This window comes from Cololabis saira, chromosome 8 (genome assembly GCF_033807715.1).
Source record: "Cololabis saira isolate AMF1-May2022 chromosome 8, fColSai1.1, whole genome shotgun sequence".
Taxonomy (NCBI): Eukaryota; Metazoa; Chordata; class Actinopteri; order Beloniformes; family Belonidae; genus Cololabis; species Cololabis saira.
The window spans coordinates 42,884,569-42,906,100 of NC_084594.1; the positions used below are offsets into that span (position 1 = coordinate 42,884,569).

Here is a 21,532-nt window from a genome sequence, read left to right on the forward strand (position 1 = left end):
TTATATATGTAAACCTTATTGGTCCTCCTTTTCTGGTTTAGTTTTGCTATTGTTTGTTTGTTTGTATGTAGGACAGGCATTAATATATTAATATAAGCATTATGCTTCTGCCTGTGCCTTTTCAGTCACTATTTTCGATAATGTTTTTGTTTAATGTTTGTACTGTGATGTTACGGAAGAGTATTAGGGCCAGGCAGGAGAAAAATAATTTGAGAGTGGAAGATTTTTTTTTATTGTCACTTCGAGAAATTAATAATGTGACAATTGATGTTGAAATACAATTTTGAGAAAAAAGTCGACATTTCGTGAATAAAGTCTTTCTCAACATTTCGACTTTATTCAAGAGATTTTGACTTTTTTCTCGACATTTTGCCTTTTTTCTCAACATTTCGACTTTTTTCTCAACATTTCGACTTTTTTCACAAAATTTCAACTTTTTTCCCGACATTTTGACTTTTTTCTCAACATTTCAACTTTTTTCACGAAATTTCGACTTTTTTCTCAACATTTCGACTTTTTTCCCTTTTTTTCGAAGTGCATAATGAAAAAAAAATCTTCCTCCTCTAAAATATTATTTTTATTTTTCCCCTGCCTGGCCCTAATACTCTTCCGTAGTGATGTGACTGAATAAAGAATTTCAATCAATCAAAAATCCACGTATCCCAGGAACCAAATGGTGCTGCTGGGGTTTTGCATAACATGGATTTACACCCCACAAGGACGCTGCAAAGCCGGCGCTAACTGAGTGTGACACAGATGCTCTCCTCCGGGTCGGGGGGACGTGACGCAGGCGGCTTCTCACATTTTCTCCACATAATCTTCAGAACCCTACATCTGAACCCTCTGTTCACTGACTGACATGAAAAACAAAAATGAGAGCAGCTGACACACAGATGAACTGAATTTTATTTTATTACCATAAAAGTCTTTAAATCTGTCAAGAAGTACATTACAGAGCTCACAAATGCAGGAGAGGACCTCCAGCTGACCACCGGTCCTGACAAAATTACAAAAAGATACAACATTACAAATACGGTGAGACATGTCAAACCAAATATAGAATAAGCTGTTCATATAAATCTTTGACAGTACTTGTTAAAATGAAAGTATTTTTCGGTGTGGTGATGTCATCTGAACTGCTGGTGCTCCGGCCAAAGTTATTGCAAATCAAGAACGAATAAAATCCTCAAACAAGAAAATAACTAACCGTCATGACAGTCTACAATAAATACGATCATTATTTTCCTGTTTGATTGAAATGCACACGTTCATGTAAATTCACAGGTGTGTACAGTGAAACCCTCCACGACAGATGGCACATGACGACGGCCATTAAAGGTCAATTCAGATCAAATCAGGCCATCCGGCCTCTCACCTCATGTTTCAGTGTGTCAGAGCAAACACACACACACACACACACACACACACGGCTGCATGTCAGCGACTGTATGAGTCACAGGCCCGATGGCTCGCGCAGACGGGAACATGTGCAGACTTCTGTGCGGACTGAAGGGAACAAACACCACAATCACAGTTTCTGCAGCCAGTCAAATATTGCTCGATTCCAGAGATGACCACCTGTAGCTCCACACCAGTTAATCAACGGAACTGGGAACAGGAAACGGCAGCTTGTTGTTACAAGCTGAACATCTACAAGTTGAAAGAGCAGAAAAAAAGCCCAACAAATGTGATGGGGGGGAAATCAAAATAAAACAAATATAAATACATAAATAAATAAAAAAGAAACATGTAAAAAACGCATTCGTAGATTTTTACACACAAAGCTCAGATGGTGCATCCCCGTCCCCCCTGAAGTCCACATGTGGACCATTAATGCAGACGCGTTTGACTTTGACGTGATCAAAGTACATGCAGGCTTTCAAGATATCTAGCAATCGCGAGAAAGATGTTGTAAAGTCTCGTGTGATCTACTTAAGCTACAAATAAATGGGAATGCATAGAGCCCCCCTCACCAGTCTCAGCATCGCCAGTAACTGCCAGCGTAAGACAGTAATAAACAGAAAGGACGACATAGTTCCCAGGGACAGGGGACCATGTGCGGGAGCCACTTCTGACAGAGTATTGATGTATTTTACAGGGTAACAATTAGTAGAACAAAAACGTTTCCACTGATCCTCAGAACAAACTTATTAACACGAATGACAGCCGGTAAGTCTTCCTCAACTCCTTAACGGATGACAAGAAGAAGCGTGAGAGAAGACACAAGCCTGACGGCCACCTCAGTTTACCCCTAAAGCTAGAGTTCCAGGAGAGAGATATGCTTCAGAATTCAACACACACCATACATAAAAAACTAAGTGAAACAAGCCTCCGGGAAACGACACTAATGCTGCGAGCGAAACAGAAGCAGAGTGGCTGTGGCCATGCTGAGGTCACAGAGGTTGGGGGGGGTTAGCCCTGCTCGTGCCCGGGCTCGGTGGCCGTGTGAAGCGTGGCTGAAGCCTCCCCGTTACAGCGCGACGTGGCCTCGGCCTCGGCCTCCTGCGGATCCGGACTGGATTGCTGCGGCTCGTCGGCTGAGGCTGCCGTCCCGCCGTCGGCTGCCGTCCCGCCGTCGGCTGCCGTCCCGCCGTCGGCTGCCGTCCCGCCGTCGGCTGCCGTCCCGCCGTCGGCCGCCGTCCCGCCGTCGGCCGCCGTCCCGCCGTCGGCCGCCGCTGCCCGTTGGCTCGTCTCCCCTCCGGCCGGCACCTCTGTGACCGAACCACCGGCGGCCGAAGGCGTGTCGTTGCCCTCCGGCGCCGCGGCGGCGGGGGGGTCAACGGTGGCCTGGGGAGCGGGAGAGTCCGCGGTGCTGCCATCTGAAGCGGGGGTCGGCCTGGACTCGCTCTGCTCAGGCACTCTCAGCCTCTTCATGATGGTGGTGACCCGCACGGCTTTCTGCCAGAGAACACAGAAAGCATCAGTTCCTCTGGACCCACCTCCCTGGTCAAGGACAGTCCAAGTACGTATGGACTTTCATGGCACTTTTACACCAGTACTGTACCTACTCAGCCCAACTCGACATGATTCGCCTCGGTTTTGTGCTTTCCCACTAGGGGTCTAACGTGCCGAGTAGATACCTTTCTGTAACTACTCTGCTGAGGTTCTAAGCGGCTGAGTCGGCTGTATCTGACGTCATCACACTACAGGCCACCGATTGGTCGGGGGGTTGGAGTCAGACGTCTGAGTCAGGAGGAGGAAATCAGAGAAAGAGACTCTGACGGCTTCTTGTTCATTTTATTCAACATCAATGGCAGCAAAAGTTTGGTGATCCAACTCTGAGGTGCAAATGTTCATAAACCTGGTGCTGAGGAGAGAATTAAAAAGGGATCTAGACGGGAGATAAGGAACGACCAGATCCACCAGGAGCTATGTCACTTCATAGCTGCTCACTGCTCCAGCTGACTTTTCAGCAACGCCGAGACAAACTAAATTTTTTTTAAAACGTCACCGCTTGAAGCTTCTCTCACTCTCATTTTTTAACTTGGTATCTGTGGCAGGGTGCAGGATTGGGGCATGGTCTGCAGGGGAGAGAGGGAGTGCGGGGGAGTGGCGCACAGGTGACGCGGCTGGAACAGCTGATGGTGCACAGGTGTGTCTAATCACTCTCTGTGTATTTCAGTAGTGTGCGGGCTCTGGAGACGAGAGAGGAAGGAGGCAGAGCGGAGCTCTGCTGCAGGAACAGAGCTGAAAGTGCTGTGGGAGATCTGTGCATGGCTGAGTCCTGTAGATTTGGAGTGCGGGCTGTAGATTTGGAGGGCGGGCGTTCTGCTATCAGGCACCACTACTATGGAACCAACTTCCAATCTGGGTTAAGGAGGCTGACACCACCTCCACCTTTAAAACTAAACTTAAAACATTTCTGTTTAGTAAAGCCTATAGTTAGTGTTTAGTAAACCTCTAGCTGGTGTTGGTAAATCTCTAGGTAGTGTAAACTTTAGTGTGTCAGAGTCGCTCCTGTAGTTTCTTGTGCTGGCCCCCCCTTCTCCTCCCTTTTCTCTCTTTTGTCCATGTTGCAGCATCCTTTGCCGGACACCGGAACCTGCAGTGTGGGAGTGAGGGGGGCAGGGTAACAGCCCCTTTTGGGCGGGGGAGAAGGTTTGTCCCTCAAGACTCCTCTCCCTGGCCCTGCCCCTTCTCAACCTTTCCCCGACCCTGCACCCCAACCTGGGGCTTGATGATTGGGCCGGAGCTTCGGGAGCTGCGTGCTGGCCTGCGGTCGCCACCCCTGGTCATCCCGTTGCTGCTTCCACCTGCCTGCTGTGCTGTTGCCGTCCCTGACCCACCAGTCTGGCCCTCGGCAGGAGGGTCCCCCCTTCCGAGCCTGGTCCTGCTCAAGGTTTCTTCCCTCCTAAAGGGGAGTTTTCCTTGCCACTGTTTGGCTTAAGGTTTTTCTCCCACTAGGGGAGTTTTTACCTGCCATTGTTTATGTAATAACTGCTCGGGGGTCATGTTCTGGGTATGGGTCTCTGGAAAGTGTCTAGAGACAACTCTGTTGTATTAGACGCTATATAAATAAAATTGAATTGAATTGAACTGAGTCCGAGTGCACATCTGATTGTCAATAAAATAAGAATTCTCCTCGAAACCCGGTGTCCGTTGTCCTGTCTGGTGACCCCGTAGCAGCGAGATGTGCTACAGTATCGAACACAAGCCACAGATCCAGCAGCACATCTATCATCTCCTCCAGGTTCTACATCTTTAGTGTTGTTGTCTTCTTCGTTTAGATACACAATCAAATACATCACAGCAGCTTCTCCAACCTCCTACTTCTGATCTGGGTATCGAAAAGAAACAAGGGCAAGGCGAGGCGAGTCGAGTCGGGCTGAGTAGGTACTAGTGTAAAGCGCAATAAGAGAAGCTTCTAGAGAGACTCACCTTCCATTTGGCTCTGGCAAAGTTCTTCTCTATTTGTGCGCACACGTTTTCCTTGATGTTCTTATCTGAAGCTGCACCACCAGAAATCCTGTGACAGAAAAGCAGTCAGTAACCGACACAGAGGTGACGCCCTGTCCTGCACACGGCACTCGCCGGCCTTTCCTATGATTGCTTACGTTTTAGGTCAGACTGACATTTCAGCATCAGTTTTTATTGTTTTTTTTCCCCCATGCCTCTGCTCTTTCCTTCTTTTACAGATATATCTAAACTGGTTACTACTACTAACTACTTCAAGAGGGAAATGTCTTTAAAAACAGTCATCAGCAATCTTGATTTATGTGTCATGACTTAAAAGTTGTCATCATGATGTAAACATGGATGTTAAATGTCGCTGAACTCTCAAGTACAACTCAGTAACTGCTCAACGTCTAAAAAAACATCCAGAAACTGTGCAGATGTTATTAAAATGTTTAATTCATGACCCGGTCTGCTTTCAGGCAGTCCTTCTACTCATACGTGTCCAGTTGGTTTGATAGATACGTAGAAGCCTGGACTCCTACCATTCATGGTTTATAGCCTCCTGGGCTGTCAGTCTCTGGTCCTGGTCCAATTCCATCAAACGGGCAACCAGGCTCTTAGCTGTCAGAGAAGAATCACAGGGGAAACTCAGCGAGAGAGCCTTCACCCGCCTGATGGATGTCAGCATTTTTCTTCCCAGTGCGTCTACCTTTAACCTTACAGTACCTGAATCCGAGATCTCATCCCAGTACGGAGAGTCAAACTCATAATCCCCCGCCAGGATCTTCCGAAACAGGTTCTTGTCATGGTTTTCAAAGTCGTCGTCATCGGTTTCATCGTAGAAAGGAGGATTGCCTGACAGTCTGAGACAACAAAAACAGTCTTCATCAACTTCAACATGACAGAACATTTCAAAAGCCCAGTGTGATTGAAAGTGAGTTATTTCCATTGTGAGCACACTCAGTTCAGACCAGAACCGAGTCTGTGCAGTTGGGTTCAGCTGGTGTACACGGCTGCAAACATCTAAAACAAACCTGCTCTGTTCAGGTTAAACTGCTGTATAGAGGGAATGCGCATGACGTCACAGATGCGACTTCACAGTGGGTTACGTCACTGAGTGGCAGAAAGACTGAGTGTCAGAAAGACTGAGTGGCAGCGTAAACTTTCAGTTTGACCAAATTGAAAACATCTAAAATGGGAAAGAGCTGTTGTGCGATCGACTGTACTCAAAGATTTAGCAAGAAATCAGAGTTATCGTTTTACAGACTGCCGAAAAATAAGCTTAAGAGAGACAAATGGATCACTGCAATTCACAGAAACAACTGGATTCCAGGCACCGAAACGTGGATTTGTGGTTCTCATTTTGTATCAGGTAATGTTGGATTTTTGGGTAGCTAACGTTAAACGGTCAAATCATAAAGTTCGGTGTCCTCATCACTTTAATTTCTACAACAAATCCTGCCTTAAACATGTAAATATCAGGAAACTGGATTCGTGGCCAAATATTAATGTCCATGGACCACTGGTTCTTGGTAACTGTACCAAATATTAATGTCCATGGACCACTGGTTCTTGGTAACTGTACCAAATATTAATGTCCATGGACCACTGGTTCTTGGGGTAACTGTACGGGTCACTGTCAAGTCCAACTGCCTTTAATTTAAGCCGATAATCGGCTGTTATCCCGTCTTCTCCACTAGTTGCAGCTGTTTTTGATGATGTTTTGCCACTCAGTGCGAGTAAAGCCTGAATTATGGTTCTGCACTACACCAACGTCGTGAAACCTTCAGACTTCTCCGTCACTCTATTTCGGCACTGTGCAGTACCCCCCGCGGCCGCTAGGGGATTGCGATCTTTTCTTGAATGGTTTATCCGACTTTTCCGGTCACAGTGAATCAAAGAGATCAGGACGACTATTGTGCAAAAAAACAAAACAAAAAAAATCACACATACACGAAGAAAAGAGCGCTGAAAGTTCACGACTGCTTCAAACTGGAAACCGGAAATGCGTTGCTACCAAGCAAACCAATCACAGCCCTCTCGGTCTGCGTTGGTCTGCGTCACCTCGACGCGTAGTTACAATCTTTGGGAGGTGCACGTCAGCGACGACGTGGGGTATGCAACACGGCGCAACCTGCGGCGTAGGTACGGCGTCGAATTGACGCAGAACCATAATTCAGCCTTAAGGGGGCGTGGTCCAGTGGGAAAGAGACGTCAATGCATACCCTCTATATTAGATACTTCTATCCACAACTATCTTCTAACCACGATCAGCGTAGCACTACTTTGACTTACTGAACCTTAAACGTGAAGGAATATTATTTCCCGTCACGTTCACGACTTACAGGATGTACATGATGACGCCCATCGACCAGCAGTCCACGGGCCGGCCGTATCGCTGTCTGCCAACCACCTCGGGAGCTGCACAAGACACCAGAAAGCTTTTCAAAAAGCCACAACACGCCGTCACATCACACCGGCTCATGAATCACGTTTAAACTTCTCACCCAGGTACTCCGGAGTCCCACACGGGTCTTTGATCAGCCCGTTCTCCAGCTTGGCCAGATGGAAGTCACTGATGACTATTTTGGATTGCTTCAGGCGGTTATAGTACACCAAGTTCTCCAACTGAAGAAGATGATATCGTAAAATAACATGACTCACGTTCAAAGTCTTTTGTTGATTCAATTCAATGCAATAAACTTTATTTATCCCTGAAGGGCAATTAATTATGCAGTTAAAATTTCCTTGTAACATCATTTAGTCAGAGATGAAGCTGTTTCTTTATGAGGTCAATAATGAAACCATCTGGAGGTTTGATGTTGAAGCATCTGAGCACGTTTCGGAGCAGCCTTTTATGACGATGTGGCATTTTGTGAGACCCTTTCAATCATTATAGTGTTCATTATTATCATACGTGAAAGTTTTTTTTTTTTTTTAAATGGTAAAACGCATGGAGCTATTTTTGTTCACATATTCCAGAGTTATTCCAACGTGAACGTCCAGACGGATTTACAGATTCAAGGAAACCACGTTGTCATGCCCTCTGAGTGCCAAGCTGCTTAATGCTATACTGCCCCCCTGTGGAAACAAGGGAAAATGCAGTCTTGACCCCTATTTAGTTTCACTTCCTGTTTAAGATGAGAGCACATGGCTGGTGCTGGAGACCATTTTCTATGTCCTGTGAGCTGTAGGACGACTTTATTTTGGTTTTGAGGCTGCAGAAGACCATATCTGTAAGTTTTTATGTTTCATAAGTTCGTAAATGAAGATTATGTGTACTTACCTTGTTGATTATGGCGATTTTCCTGCTTGTGTAACTTAATTTACTAAATTATTATGTTTGGCTTGTATTACAGTTTCACATTTGTGATATCTTCAGTAAAGATCAGTGACAACGCCACGGTCCGGTCTATGAGTCTTTTTCTGGGTTCTCGATTGTTCGGGATAGCTGGATAACCACTTCGGCACAAGAGGGAGGCCAGCATAGTATTTAGAATTTACCAGTGTTAGGTGGTTTCCAATACTATGCACTCCACTGACTGCTTTCTTATCCGGGTATTTTTTTCCTGTAGTTTCACTGGTAAATAATCTTTGATATTATAGATCATAAATGTTCTTGTAGCAGAGGTGTCAAGTAACGAAGTACAAATACTTCGTTACCTTACTTAAGTAGAAATTTTGGTTATCTATACTTCACTGGAGTAATTATTTTTCAGATGACTTTTTACTTTTACTCCTTACATTTTCACGCAATTATCTGTACTTTTTACTCATTACATTTTAAAAACAGCCTCGTTACTCTATTTCATTTTGGCCTTTAAAAAAAACTATCCAGTTAAATTGCTCCATCCGGATAGAGTGAATTTGGTTGTGGTTGTTTCAGATGTTCTTGTCCAGTTTTGTTCTTACATCCGTTCCCTCAGATTCCTGCAACTAAACTTGGATGTACATTCCAATAAAGGTTAGGATAAATGATAACATGCCTCTGAAGTTTGACTTTTTGCACCATTACAATACTTGTAGGCAACTAGTCATCATATCTCCTGCTCTCTGAAACACATGTTAATGCTCAATAGTACACATATATGCTTCTTTAATATATTTGCATTATACTAAGATACATTCATTTTCAATGGCTTTTGTCCTTAATGGCTTTTTTCCCCATTACATTACTTTTTACTTTTATACTTTAAGTAGTTTTGAAACCAGTACTTTTATACTTTTACTTGAGTAAAAAACTTGAGTTGATACTTCTACTTCTACAGGAGTATTTTTAAACTCTAGTATCTATACTTCTACCTGAGTAATGAATGTGAATACTGAAGACACCTCTGTCTTGTAGTAAGAAGTAAAGCAGTAGTAATCCTGCCAGGGAAGTTACCTTCAGGTTCCGGTGAACGATGTGCAGCGAGTGGAGGTAGGCAACAGCCTCCAACACCTGGCGCACCACATTACTGGTGTCCCGCTCGGAGTAATATCCCTGATCCAGGATCCAGTCGAACACCTCTCTGCCGGTGGCTCTGTGGAGAAGCGGAAAAGAAAAGGTTACTTATCCATTTAAAGAGTGGTGTTCTCGTCTCTGCACTGAAATCGTTCAGACACCATTTGTTTTTGAAAAAGTGGCCAGCCGCTTGGAGTCTGACAGAGATGTTAAAGTTGAGGATCCCAGCAGGCGTTCATTCCACTGGCAGCTTCTCCATCAACCCTCGTTCTTTGAATATTTACTTTATATTTACTTTTCTGCATCCAACTGTTCAGAAAAAACAAGCTGATACAGAAATAACCACCTGCAGTTCGATTAAATGACAAACTTTCTATACTTACTTTAAATGTTGTCTCTCCAAGAAAAGAGAGGAATAAATGAATGAAATGATGAGGATTATGTCCCCATGGATGGCTGTCTCGTGTTTGTGGAACTTCTGTCTAAACTGACAAATCAACCGCTCTCAATGAGGAACAAATGAGCATTTCCATTTTTAGAATTTCTACAGAAATGCATTTAATTGCCAGAGAACACATGGTGTTGAGAAGAGATGCGGCTCGTAAATAATCCCATCTAAATACCAAATGCAGCGGAGCTCAGAGCTGCTCTCTCATCCGGAGAATCTAACCAACACCAGCATTTCTGACAGCAGGGATGAGGGCAGAGCTGCCCCCCCCACCGTCCCACGTCTAAACTCACAGTTCAAGGAACAGGAAGTACTCCTTTTTGGTCTCGTAGACGTCAATCAGTTGAAGAATATTGGTATGCTTCACCCTGGAGGAGACGTGCCAGAAACAGACAGAGATTGCCATGAGTCGGTGAATGAGTGACAGAAGTGAGTCTGACACAGTAGAGCTGAGCTTTAATCAATGTTCAATACTGAACCTCCAGTGTTGAAGATAATAGAACAGGAACAGAATAGAACAGGAAGAGTCGTTCCTGAGAATGAACAAATCCATCATTGGCTGCGTGACTTACATCTTTAAAATGAGGATCTCGTTTTTGGCAGCCTTGCGGACTTTCCTTCCATCCTTCTTCAGAAACTTTTTACACGTGTACATTTTCATGGTGGCTTTATCCTTGGCCCTGAAAATCTCGCAGAACTCCTCCCTGAAAAGAGGAATTGATGTCACATGGGTCTTTTTATAGTCTTCCAAATCTCCAGATGAAGGGTTTCCATAGGCTCTGAGAGCAGCTGATCAGGTACTCACGATTTGATGAGCTGCCCCAGGTCATATTTATCTGTCACGTCTGAAGGGCTGTTATAATCCTTCTTCTCTCCGACTGTTAAACAGCCAAACGGCATGGCTGCTCCTGACCTGCAGGAAGCAGAGGAGGGAAAGAATGAACACTTTTATTAATCCACCCCAGAGTCCCCTTGTACCTGATATTGAAGTTTTCAACCTGGCCTTACACTGCGCTGTAATATTATTCTATGATGAGTTGGCAAGAAAGTTTCCCAGTAAAACAGAGTGATGCGAGCGCTGAAGACCTGCCAGAGGCAGCGATTTTCACTCTGCACCAAGCTGACGCCAAGCTTTACCCTTCCAGCTTATTTTAGAAGCAGTAGTTTGGACCAAGTGGTTTAAGAGTTTAAAAAAAAACAGAAGTCAGCTAGTAGGAGCAGCCCTGGCTTCATGAACAACCCACAGAGGACACGGGCAGAGAATGAAGCTTTTCAAAGCAGCAGAGGAGATTCAGCAACTCCAGGCAGGACAACAGGGATCAACGAAGAGTTCACCCTGAGTATCAGAACTTGTTGGCCCTAATATGTTGCTGTTTCTCTATTCTACTAAAATCAATGTTATCTTTTTGACCTAGGGAGGTCGCCATTATTTTGCCTGCGCAGTGCATTCTGGGACAATGACGTAAAATGGTGCTCGAGCTCAGGAGAACCCGAGGAGGCCATGCTTTCTGACTTGAACAGGGGTATACAGTAGGTACTGTATGAACAATTCCCCAGTGCACTGCTTTCGGTTGCAATTTCCAATCAAGAGGCAACAAAATCAGCTCCATCTTCACTGTATCAGAGAAGATGGAGCTGATTTGGAGAAAGCCTGTGGGCGAACTGAAAGACCCGCGTTTATATTCTCGACACTTCTCTCCTGATGCCTTTGAGTCAAATTCGTTGACCATGGCTGCCAAAGGAGCTAACAGAGGCTATCGGTTATAGGCAGAGGCCGAAATCCGATGCCGTAGCAACAATTTTCCCAAGACAACGAGCGAGGAACATACGGGGAAGCATAAGAGAAAGGCGATGCTGGATGCTCTTCTGCGGGACCCTCCAGAACCCTCTTCCCCGGTCAGAACTTCCGAGTGTGAACCATCATAAATGACCCTGGACACAGAGAAACCCGACGACCCATCGGTTTCATGTGGTCTGACCATCTGTAAGTTTTGTACAACTACGACTGATTGAAACATATGTCAGCACATCGGATGCTGCGGTACGACGGTCTGAAGATATCCATTATCTGATAGCTATGGATTGTATTTATGCAGCTAAAGAGCTAGAAAAATAATAATAGAACAACTATCTGTTGCAGGATTTTGTTCCTTTTGTGTAATGAATCAAGTGAGAAGAGTCAGCCTCAGTACACAGTCTGATCCGGAGTACAGTGAATCTTCCTCTGAGCTTTCTCAACTGATACCCAGGAATCACAAGCCTACTACTACAACTACTGTCATTAAGCAGACGCTTTTATCCAAAGTGACTTACATCTGAGAGAACAACACAAGCACGAAATCACATAGGAGGTCCAGCTGGATCAGTGCTGGTCAGACTGATGTGAGGCCAGTTGGAATCACGTTAGAATTTTTTTTTTTTTTTTTGCCCAACCCAACAGTCCCTTTTATACAAGAAAGCTACGTCTAAAACACAGCATTATGCCATCATCTTGTCATAAGTGCATGCAGCTTACTCAGTGCTGAGTCAGCAAAAAGCTGGATCTTCTAACTACAGACCCTGCAGATCGGACAGAGTTTGGTAAGTCGTTCCACCATCGGGGAACAATGGAGGGAAGAGTCTAGCTACTGATTTCACGCCACGTTGTGGTGGAAGCATCAGGCGTCTTTCACTGGATCAGCAGAGCTGTTGAGGGGGAGTGTAGATCTGGATGAAGCAGTGAAGGTAGGCAGGAGCCGTTTGGGTAATTGTTTGGTAGCAAAAAGCAAACCTTTGAACTTGATGCTGCAACTAGAAGCCAGTGCAGAGAGATCAGCAGCAGAGTGACATGAGCTCTCTTGGGCTGGTTGAAGACCAGACGTGCTGCTGCATTCTGGATCATCTGCAGAGGTTTAACTGAGCAGCAGGAAGGCCGACCAACAAGGAATCACAATAGTCAATGCGTGACATGACCAGAGCCTGAACCAAGATCTGTGTCGTATGTTCTGTCAGGTAGGGTCTGATTTTCCTGATATTGTAAAAAGCAAATCTGCAAGACCGGGAAACCGAGGCAACATGGTTCTTAAAGGTCAGCTGGCTGGCCAACATGACACCAAGATTCATAGCAGAAAATGTGGGTACAAGTGTGGGGGAATCCAGATGCACGTTTATCTGAGGAGGTAAGGAATGACTGGCTGGGCCTACAATAAGCCCAATTAAGGCTAAAGCCGTCATGTGTTAATGGCTGCAACCCAGCATGCATTGCAAGAAAACAACAATGGTGACCTACAAGTGAAATTAATTTATTGAAATTTACACAAAGTAAATGGTGTGGAGCATTTTTCACGTAACGATTTTAAAGCTGCTACAAATGTTTATCAAAGGAGTTCTTTTATTCCTCTGAGTCAGGTTTCTTTTTAAAGGAGTCAACACTTCAACTCCTACTGGCACTGCAGTCTCTCTAATGGGATGAAATCACTGATATAAATCAAAAAACAATTTGTTTTACTGTTTTGAGAATTTTCCCTTCAGAAGAGCTGATTTATGATTATTTTGTGAGCGGTTAAATTAATGAAGTTAAGTTAAATCACAGTTTAGCCATGTGTGCTCCAGGTACAGAAGTCCATTTTCTCCATCCTTGTTAACAGCATTAATCGCAGCTATCAACTTCTGAACTTGAGCCCCAACTGAACGGAGCAATGCAAAATCAGCATGAAAAACATGCACATACCATCACCCACACCAGTGTCACTGGTGCTGTTTTAAGAAGAAAATGAGTGACAGTTGGCCCACATACCTTCCTTTCCTGTTTAAGATTCCAAAGAAAACACATTTTATCCTCTTTTAACTGACAGGTTTCATATCCAATACACTTCTGCTTGTCTTTTCTGTTTTTATCCTCATTTAGTTTAGTTGAACTGTAAACAATGTTTTTAAATGCAAAATGCGAAGTAGACACATGTCTGCATCCTTTCATGGCTAAAATGAGAGAACTAATCATGAATGTGCATGTACGTACAATTTATTGATGTATGAGAGTCATAAAAGAATAATAACCATGCCCAGCTTCATAAAACTGCTGGAAGTAACACGTTAGCACCTTTTTACCTTTTGTGAGCAGACTGTCCCCAGATGAGCTTTAAACCAGGAATCATCTCACAACGTGCTTTTCAACAGCAGGACTTTTACTGAAAATATTGGAAGGAAAGTTCTTTTTTTGTGTTTTCGTCACAGGAACGTGGTATTTAATCTCATACAACCACGACATTGTAATATTATTAATCTACACTGAAAAAAAAAAATAAGATTCTGTTCCATTCAATTCAATTCAATTTTATTTATATAGCGTCTACTACAACAGATGTTGTCTCTAGACGCTTTCCAGAGATCCAGAACATGAACATAAACATAGACATAAACCCCCGAGCAATTATTATTACATAAACAATGGCAGGTAAAAACTCCCCTAGTGGGAGAAAAGCCTTAAGCCAAACAGTGGCAAGGAAAAACTCCCCTTTAGGAGGGAAGAAACCTTGTGCAGGACCTGGATCATAAGGGGGGACCCTCCTGCCGAGGGCCAATATAGGCCATATATTTCAAATACAAGAAAAACTGTTTCCCAGAGGAAACAACTAGCCAAAGCTTGAAGAACTGCCGGCCACTTCCAAGTGTGATGATTAGGGATGTCCCGATACCATTTTTTTCACACCGAGTACGAGTACAAGTATTTTAATTTGTGTACTCGCCGATACCGAGTACCGATCCGATACTTCTACCACAAAAATAACTAGGCTAAAAATGCAATGAAAAATGCAATGAATTGGAAGACAGGTTTTATTTGCAACAGAAATTCAATTGAGCATCAACTGAGCATGTGCGGTGCTTCACCTGAAGCCGTCCCTGTGAAACAACATAAACAATCAAATAGAATTTAAAAAAAAAAGGCTAAATGAAATGATGTTACACACTCTTGTACAGTAGGTGGCGGTATGCACCTTACAGTTGGTTGCGATCCGCCAATAAAACAGAGAAGAAGAAGAACATAAACAAATCCCATTCTTACAGTCCAGTTATAGAGAGTGATACCCGTGAGTGAGACTGGCAGCGCCGTTTCAGGCGAGATAGTGACAATTAATTCCAACGGGATGTCGGCAGTGTCGACATATTTCAAAATAAGGGACGACGACAAAAGCAAGACAGACTGCGGGCTGTCTGTGCGGCTAAAGTGGCTAACCGGAATGTAACAATGGGATTGTTTATGTCGTACTGTGAGTTACGTGGAGTGTTTAATAAAGTTCTCTGTGAGTAAGGGTGATACTCAACCGTCCAGTTTGTATAATTAAGGAAGATAGAATTTACTGAAAAATGGAACAGTCACAGAGCTGCTGTTCAGCCAGGCTGCAGACTGACCCGGGGAGCCGCGGGGCGGCTCAACATCTCCCCCTAGTGGCGCTAACCAGTAATTACAAGTATCGGTGCCTGGTATCGGAGGATTTTCGCGAGTACGAGTATATGAGGGCAGTATCGGCCCCGATACCGATACCAGTATCGGTATCGGGGCATCCCTAGTGATGATCATCGCTCTCCTGGTTGAATCCCTGGACATATTGAAACGTTGTGATGCTGGTCACACATCCTTCAGGACATCATAAGCTAAGCCCACATGACGCTATGTGTCTATTCACTGTAGCTCCAGCAACAGAGGGAAATCAGACTCAGTCCGCCCTTAAAAAACATGACAACATTTTTTCTTCAAGGAGCATTCGTGGGTGACAAACACAGAAGATGAGAAGAATAAGCTGGAGTGATTACACCCTAGATCAATCTATTGAAGTATTGCAACAATTCTCCAAGACTTTGTGGTTTTTGAAAAGCTGTCTGTACCTGAATCCACACAAAGATCTGAAGCTGGATTAGATCACTCTTCAAGGAGATTAAAGTAAAGTGTGTTGAAAGTAGCATAGAAGGTGAAACGTTTCCAGCAGTTACAGCAGGATGCTGCTTGTATCTAATGGTCCGTGAGGTCTAAGCACCATCATTCAGACATCGTCAGCCCCAACTCCATTTCTGGACCACTCAATTGTGCCCTGTGGTGTTTTATGGACCTGAGAGGGACCTGCTCTTGATTCTTGGTCCTTCGGACTGTATGACAGAAGATGAGCAGCCGTAAAGGCCAGATAGTCACCCCGTCTTCCATCATCACTCATCTGCTATGAAAATGTCACCCGACATAAGTGAGAAACTTGCAATGCTTGGCCAAGTTTGCGACTAAATTAAATATCAGGCAAACATGTGGCGTGGCTTGACTCTTAAAGCAGCAGTGAGCGGGTTATTTAACCTGCAACTGTAGCATAACATAGAGTTTCTACAAAAACGCCTGGTACTTATAATAATATAGTGATAGGAGAGAGCATCCACCAGAATAAAAACGTGATTTATGCTGAAAGAAAACTGGAAATGTATCTGGTCTGGAGAGAAAAACAGGGACTCATGTCCACAGACATGCTCATTTCCTGCCACCACTACATGAAACCAAAAAAGCTTACATATCAGAAAAATAAATCACCCTGCCTCAGACACACACACACGGAGGGTGACTTCCACATATCACATCTTTACATAAAGAGCTGGCTGGTGATTCAAGGTTTTAAGGTGAAAGCATCAACCACACTGGATAATGGGGCTCTGATTGTGCTTCCAGTGTGAACCGAGTCAAAGAACAACAAAAAAAATTATGACTGTTTCTTGTCATTTTAATGACTTCAATTCCTCTTCAGTGTAGTTTGAGAATCTTCCTTCCAAAATGATAAGATTTAGCAGGTGATATTTGGGAAAACTTGGCAAAGTTTGTGGTGCACACCCAGAGAATAAACTACCGTAAAGAAGTTTTTGTTTCCACTTCTGATCAATTTCTTGATTAAAGTTTTATTTCAGGATATTGATTTTAAAGGAGCTTGAGGCTGGATTGAGGCAGGATTTATGAAAAAAATCTGTATACATTTTAAGTTTTCTAGTAATAATGTCAGATGAAGCGTTCCAAACCAAAAAGAATGTTTCCTCTAGTGTATCTCTCCGTTGCCTTGAACAGGCTGTGTGCTACAAAATGTGCTGCAATTCGGGCCCAAATTTCCCGCGCTGGGCTGCGGATGTGACGTCACATGACGCTGCATGCGCGTTCTCCCCATTCTCCCGTGACGGCTTCGCTGTTGGCTGCAGTACCCCCAACGGCCGTCGTGGTGAAGGGTGGCGCTAGAGTCTCATTTCTTAAAAGGAGCCTCATGCTCCTTTAACAGAGGACAGGATTATCTAACTATCCAGGTCCACAACGGTTCACAAGCAACATACTGCCGTTTTCAAAGAAACAATCGGACAAACTACTTACAAGATTTTAAACTCTTATCGTTTGGTTTATGGTTAGGTTTATTTTTCAACAGATGCCATTAAATGGATGAGTTCTTTCTTACTTAATAGAAAACAAAGCATACTCATTGGTAACACCTACTCCACTTACCAAAAATGTAATATAGGAGTACCACAGGGGTCGGTGCTGGGTTCTATCCTATTTAGCCTGTACATTAATGATCTGCCATCAGTATGTCCATCTGTTAATATACGGATGTATGCTGATGACACAGTTCTCTATGTACATACAAAAACCAAACAACAAGCTGCAGCTAAATTAACTGCAGCTTTGGTTCATGTTTCTGACTGGTGAAGACACTCATGCTTACACCTTAACATAAAAAAAACTGTTTGTATGTTCTTCTCACAGAAACATTGAACACAGCTTTAAGCTTGTTTCAGAGCTGTGTCTTGTTTCAGGTATGAACATATCTGCCGCCTCCTATTTCCACTGTGTGGACACTTTTCACTGACCCAACCGACGTGACTGCGCTCCAGATGAATCCAAACTTAAGGAGCAGAGTAAAAGGGACATGGTGTGGTGCGTCCAGGAGAAGGGGGACTCCTCTTCCCCCCCATTCTTTTTTTCCACCTCCCGGTGGAAGTGGTTCCAAAGCTGTGGCGGGGCCAGAGTTCTTGGCTGTGGCATGGGCAGAGTCCTGGGCTGTGGTGTGGACAGAGTCCTTGGCTGCGGAGTGGGTGTGGCCCGGGCAGAATCCTGGGCTGTGGTGCGGGCAGCCTCCTGGACTGTGGCACGGGCAGAATCCTGGGCTGTGGTGTGGACAGAGTCTTTGGCTGTGGTGTGGACAGAGTCCTTGGCTGTGGCGTGGGCAGAATCCTGGGCTGTGGCATGGGCAGCCTCCTGGGCTGTGGTGTGGACAGAGTCCTTGGCTGTGGCGTGGGCAGAATCCTGGGCTGTGGCGTGGGCAGCCTCTTGGGCTGTGGTGTGGACAGAGTCCTTGGTTGTGGCGCGGGCAGCCTCCTGGACTGTGGCACGGGCAGAATCCTGGGCTGTGGCGTGGGCAGAGTCCTGGGCTGTGGTGTGGACAAAGTCCTTCGCTGTGGCGCGGGCAGCCTCCTGGACTGTGGCACGGGCAGAGTCCTGGGCTGTGGTGTGGACAGAGTCCTTGGCTGCGGAGTGGCTGTGGCACGGGCAGAATCCTGGGCTGTGGTGCGGGCAGCCTCCTGGACTGTGGCACGGGCAGAATCCTGGGCTGTGGTGTGGACAGAGTCTTTGGCTGTGGTGTGGACAGAGTCCTTGGCTGTGGCGTGGGCAGAATCCTGGGCTGTGGCGTGGGCAGCCTCTTGGGCTGTGGTGTGGACAGAGTCCTTGGTTGTGGCGCGGGCAGCCTCCTGGACTGTGGCACGGGCAGAATCCTGGGCTGTGGCGTGGGCAGAGTCCTGGGCTGTGGTGTGGACAAAGTCCTTCGCTGTGGCGCGGGCAGCCTCCTGGACTGTGGCACGGGCAGAGTCCTGGGCTGTGGTGTGGACAGAGTCCTTGGCTGCGGAGTGGCTGTGGCACGGGCAGAATCCTGGGCTGTGGTGCGGGCAGCCTCCTGGACTGTGGCACGGGCAGAATCCTGGGCTGTGGTGTGGACAGAGTCCTTGGCTGTCGTGTGGACAGAGTCCTTGGCTGTGGCGTGGGCAGAATCCTGGGCTGTGGCGTGGGCAGCCTCCTGGGCTGTGGTGTGGACAGAGTCCTTGGCTGTGGCGTGGGCAGAATCCTGGGCTGTGGCGTGGGCAGCCTCTTGGGCTGTGGTGTGGACAGAGTCCTTGGTTGTTGCGCGGGCAGCCTCCTGGACTGTGGCACGGGCAGAATCCTGGGCTGTGGCGTGGGCAGAGTCCTGGGCTGTGGTGTGGACAAAGTCCTTCGCTGTGGCGCGGGCAGCCTCCTGGACTGTGGCACGGGCAGAGTCCTGGGCTGTGGTGTGGGCACAGTCCTGGGTTGTGGTGTGGACAAAGTCCTTCGCTGTGGCGCGGGCAGCCTCCTGGACTGTGGTGTGGGCACAGTCCTGGGCTGTGGTGCGGGTAGCATACTGGCCAGGGGCCTGGGCGCCCACTCGGGTGCAAGCGGAGAAACGGAGTCAGGCTGGGGTGCGTATGGAACCTCCTCTGGAACAGGGACATGGTGGGGTGCGTCCAGGACCACCCCGGGAACAGGGACATGGTGAGGTGGCGTGAGACAAACACGATTTGTAAACTGAATGTTATTTTGTCTATAAGCACCTCACTCTCCTCTGAATAAGCTCTTGTTTTTTTTGTGTCATTTCTTCATCAATGTAATTCATTTCCGTTTCATTTATATAGCAGCTATTACAATAAAAACTGTCTCTAAGTGCTTTCCAGTGATCCAGAACATGACCGCCAAGCAATTACTACATAAACAATGGCAGATAAAATCTCCCCTTTAAGAATGAAGAAACCTTTAGCACGAACTGGCTCATTAGGGGGTACCCTCCTGCTGAATACCAGCAGGGTAGAGCAGGAAAAGAGAGAATGAAGAACAGGGAGGCACAGATATATTGTCAAAGGTACAAAAGACAAGATACATTAGTATTAATTATCCGTGAGCAGAAGAACTAAGAGTTCTATTTACATGATACTGATACATGGTTAGTTGGTGGACTACAGAGACCACTATATAATCTAGGACTGTAGATATCGAATATTTTGGTAGTCGATTATTCTATCGAATATTCCATCGATTAATCGAGTAATCAGATAAAACTTACTTTTGCTTAAAGCCCAATTACAAATATACAATAGAAAACAAGACAGATCCCTTAATCAAAACAACCAATTTGTTTCTTTAATGAGAAAAACTGACATTTATTTACATATTATGCAAACTAGTAAACCGTTAAATTTTCAAATAAAAATGGTGTCTTCCCGTCAGGTTTCCGGCCAAACCAAAGCACGGAGACGACTCTAGTAAAGGTCCTTAATGACATCAGCTCCAATATGGATAGTGGCAAGATTTCAATCTTGGTCTTACTGGATCCACCATTAAATCTTGATAGACTGGTTGAAGAACTAGGTGCGACATTCTGGCAAAACACCTACTGGTTTCAGTCCTTTCTAAAAGACTGGGACTATTTTGTGTCTTTAGGGAACTACAAATTTGAGCTAATAAAAATAACATGTGGAGTTTGTTAAGGTCAATTCTTGGGCCTCTGCTGTTTAACCCATATATGCTCCCACTCACTCAAATCCAAATAGTAGCTTAATTGAGAAGTGCACAATTATTTATTATTTTTGTATGTATGTATATATATATATATGTATATATATATATAATTATATATATATATATATATATATATATATATATATATATATATATTACGGTTAATGTAGAAAAACTGCTATTTTGCAAAATAGCCGGCTAATGTGCAAAATAACCGGCAGGGCGGTGAATATGTAAAATAGCCGGCCAAACGGCTATTTTGCAAAATAGCCGGCTATGCAAAATAACCGTCACGGCGGCTAATGTAGAAAAACGGCAGTAGCCGGTTAATGTGGATGTGTCAGCCCCGACACTTTTTCGGGGAGTGTAACGTTAGGATTCTCCAACAGCCATAAATAGCCTTGTCAACAACAAGCATGTGCAGCATATGGGCTTCTTCCATTGGCTGCGTTATGCACCAACTGCACTGATTGGAGACTGTATGTGACTGGTTTGAAGCGCGAATTTCATCCATTCAACTGAACTGTAGGCTGTTCTGTAGTGTAGTAACTGGACTCTATCTACCAAATGAATTACGTTTGCTTAGTTTGTTTTGGTTTCATCAATTTGTGCAAATGGAGGAGGAGGAGAGACCTCATCTCATCATGCGCGCGCTTTGGGTTTGCGCGATGCGGGTTTAGGAGCCCACCTTCCATGGAAGGTGAGAGAGACGCAACAACTGTTAGTCTGTTTTGGAGGTGCAAAGAGAAGGTGGGAATAGATCTTTCCTCACAAAAACTGTCACACTGGATATTTGCGAGTACATTTCCCAGACCTATAAGGCTGGTAGAGGTGAGTGCACTCCACTACGCTTTGCCACCTCGGTGGCGCTCTATTCTGGGGTGCCAATGACGTGATCTGTAGTTTGCATTATTCGTTTTGGAATACTCAATTGAGGAATATACTGCATGGGATTTGGACCCAGAATAATTGCTATAATTGCAACGGCATACTCCGGTCAGCTCGAGACAATTGTCTCGAGCTGACCGGAGCATCGAGACTGGAGAGATGATTGAAAATGATGTCCGCGCACCATGAGCTTAAAAATGTATGTACTTTGCAAAATAGTCGTTTTTCTACATTAGCTGCCCTGACGGTTATTTTGCACATTAGCTGGCTATTTTAAATATTCACCGCC

The 21,532-nt window shown here is 45.1% G+C and overlaps 1 protein-coding gene across 1 annotated transcript in view; it reads right to left on the minus strand.

Moving 5' to 3' along the window:
* Nucleotides 1–917: 917 nt before the first annotated feature.
* Nucleotides 918–21,532, minus strand: part of LOC133449577 (caM kinase-like vesicle-associated protein) — a 56,054-nt gene continuing 35,439 nt past the window's right edge. The window contains exons 2-11 of the mRNA XM_061728742.1: nt 10,594–10,701; nt 10,361–10,492; nt 10,082–10,156; nt 9,281–9,419; nt 7,404–7,524; nt 7,242–7,317; nt 5,623–5,759; nt 5,439–5,517; nt 4,879–4,966; nt 918–2,898 (exon numbers count right to left, since the gene is read on the minus strand). Coding sequence (XP_061584726.1) covers nt 2,413–2,898; nt 4,879–4,966; nt 5,439–5,517; nt 5,623–5,759; nt 7,242–7,317; nt 7,404–7,524; nt 9,281–9,419; nt 10,082–10,156; nt 10,361–10,492; nt 10,594–10,688 — 1,428 coding nt within the window. The 5' untranslated portion in view covers nt 10,689–10,701 and the 3' untranslated portion in view covers nt 918–2,412. The remainder of the gene's footprint in view (nt 2,899–4,878; nt 4,967–5,438; nt 5,518–5,622; nt 5,760–7,241; nt 7,318–7,403; nt 7,525–9,280; nt 9,420–10,081; nt 10,157–10,360; nt 10,493–10,593; nt 10,702–21,532) is intronic.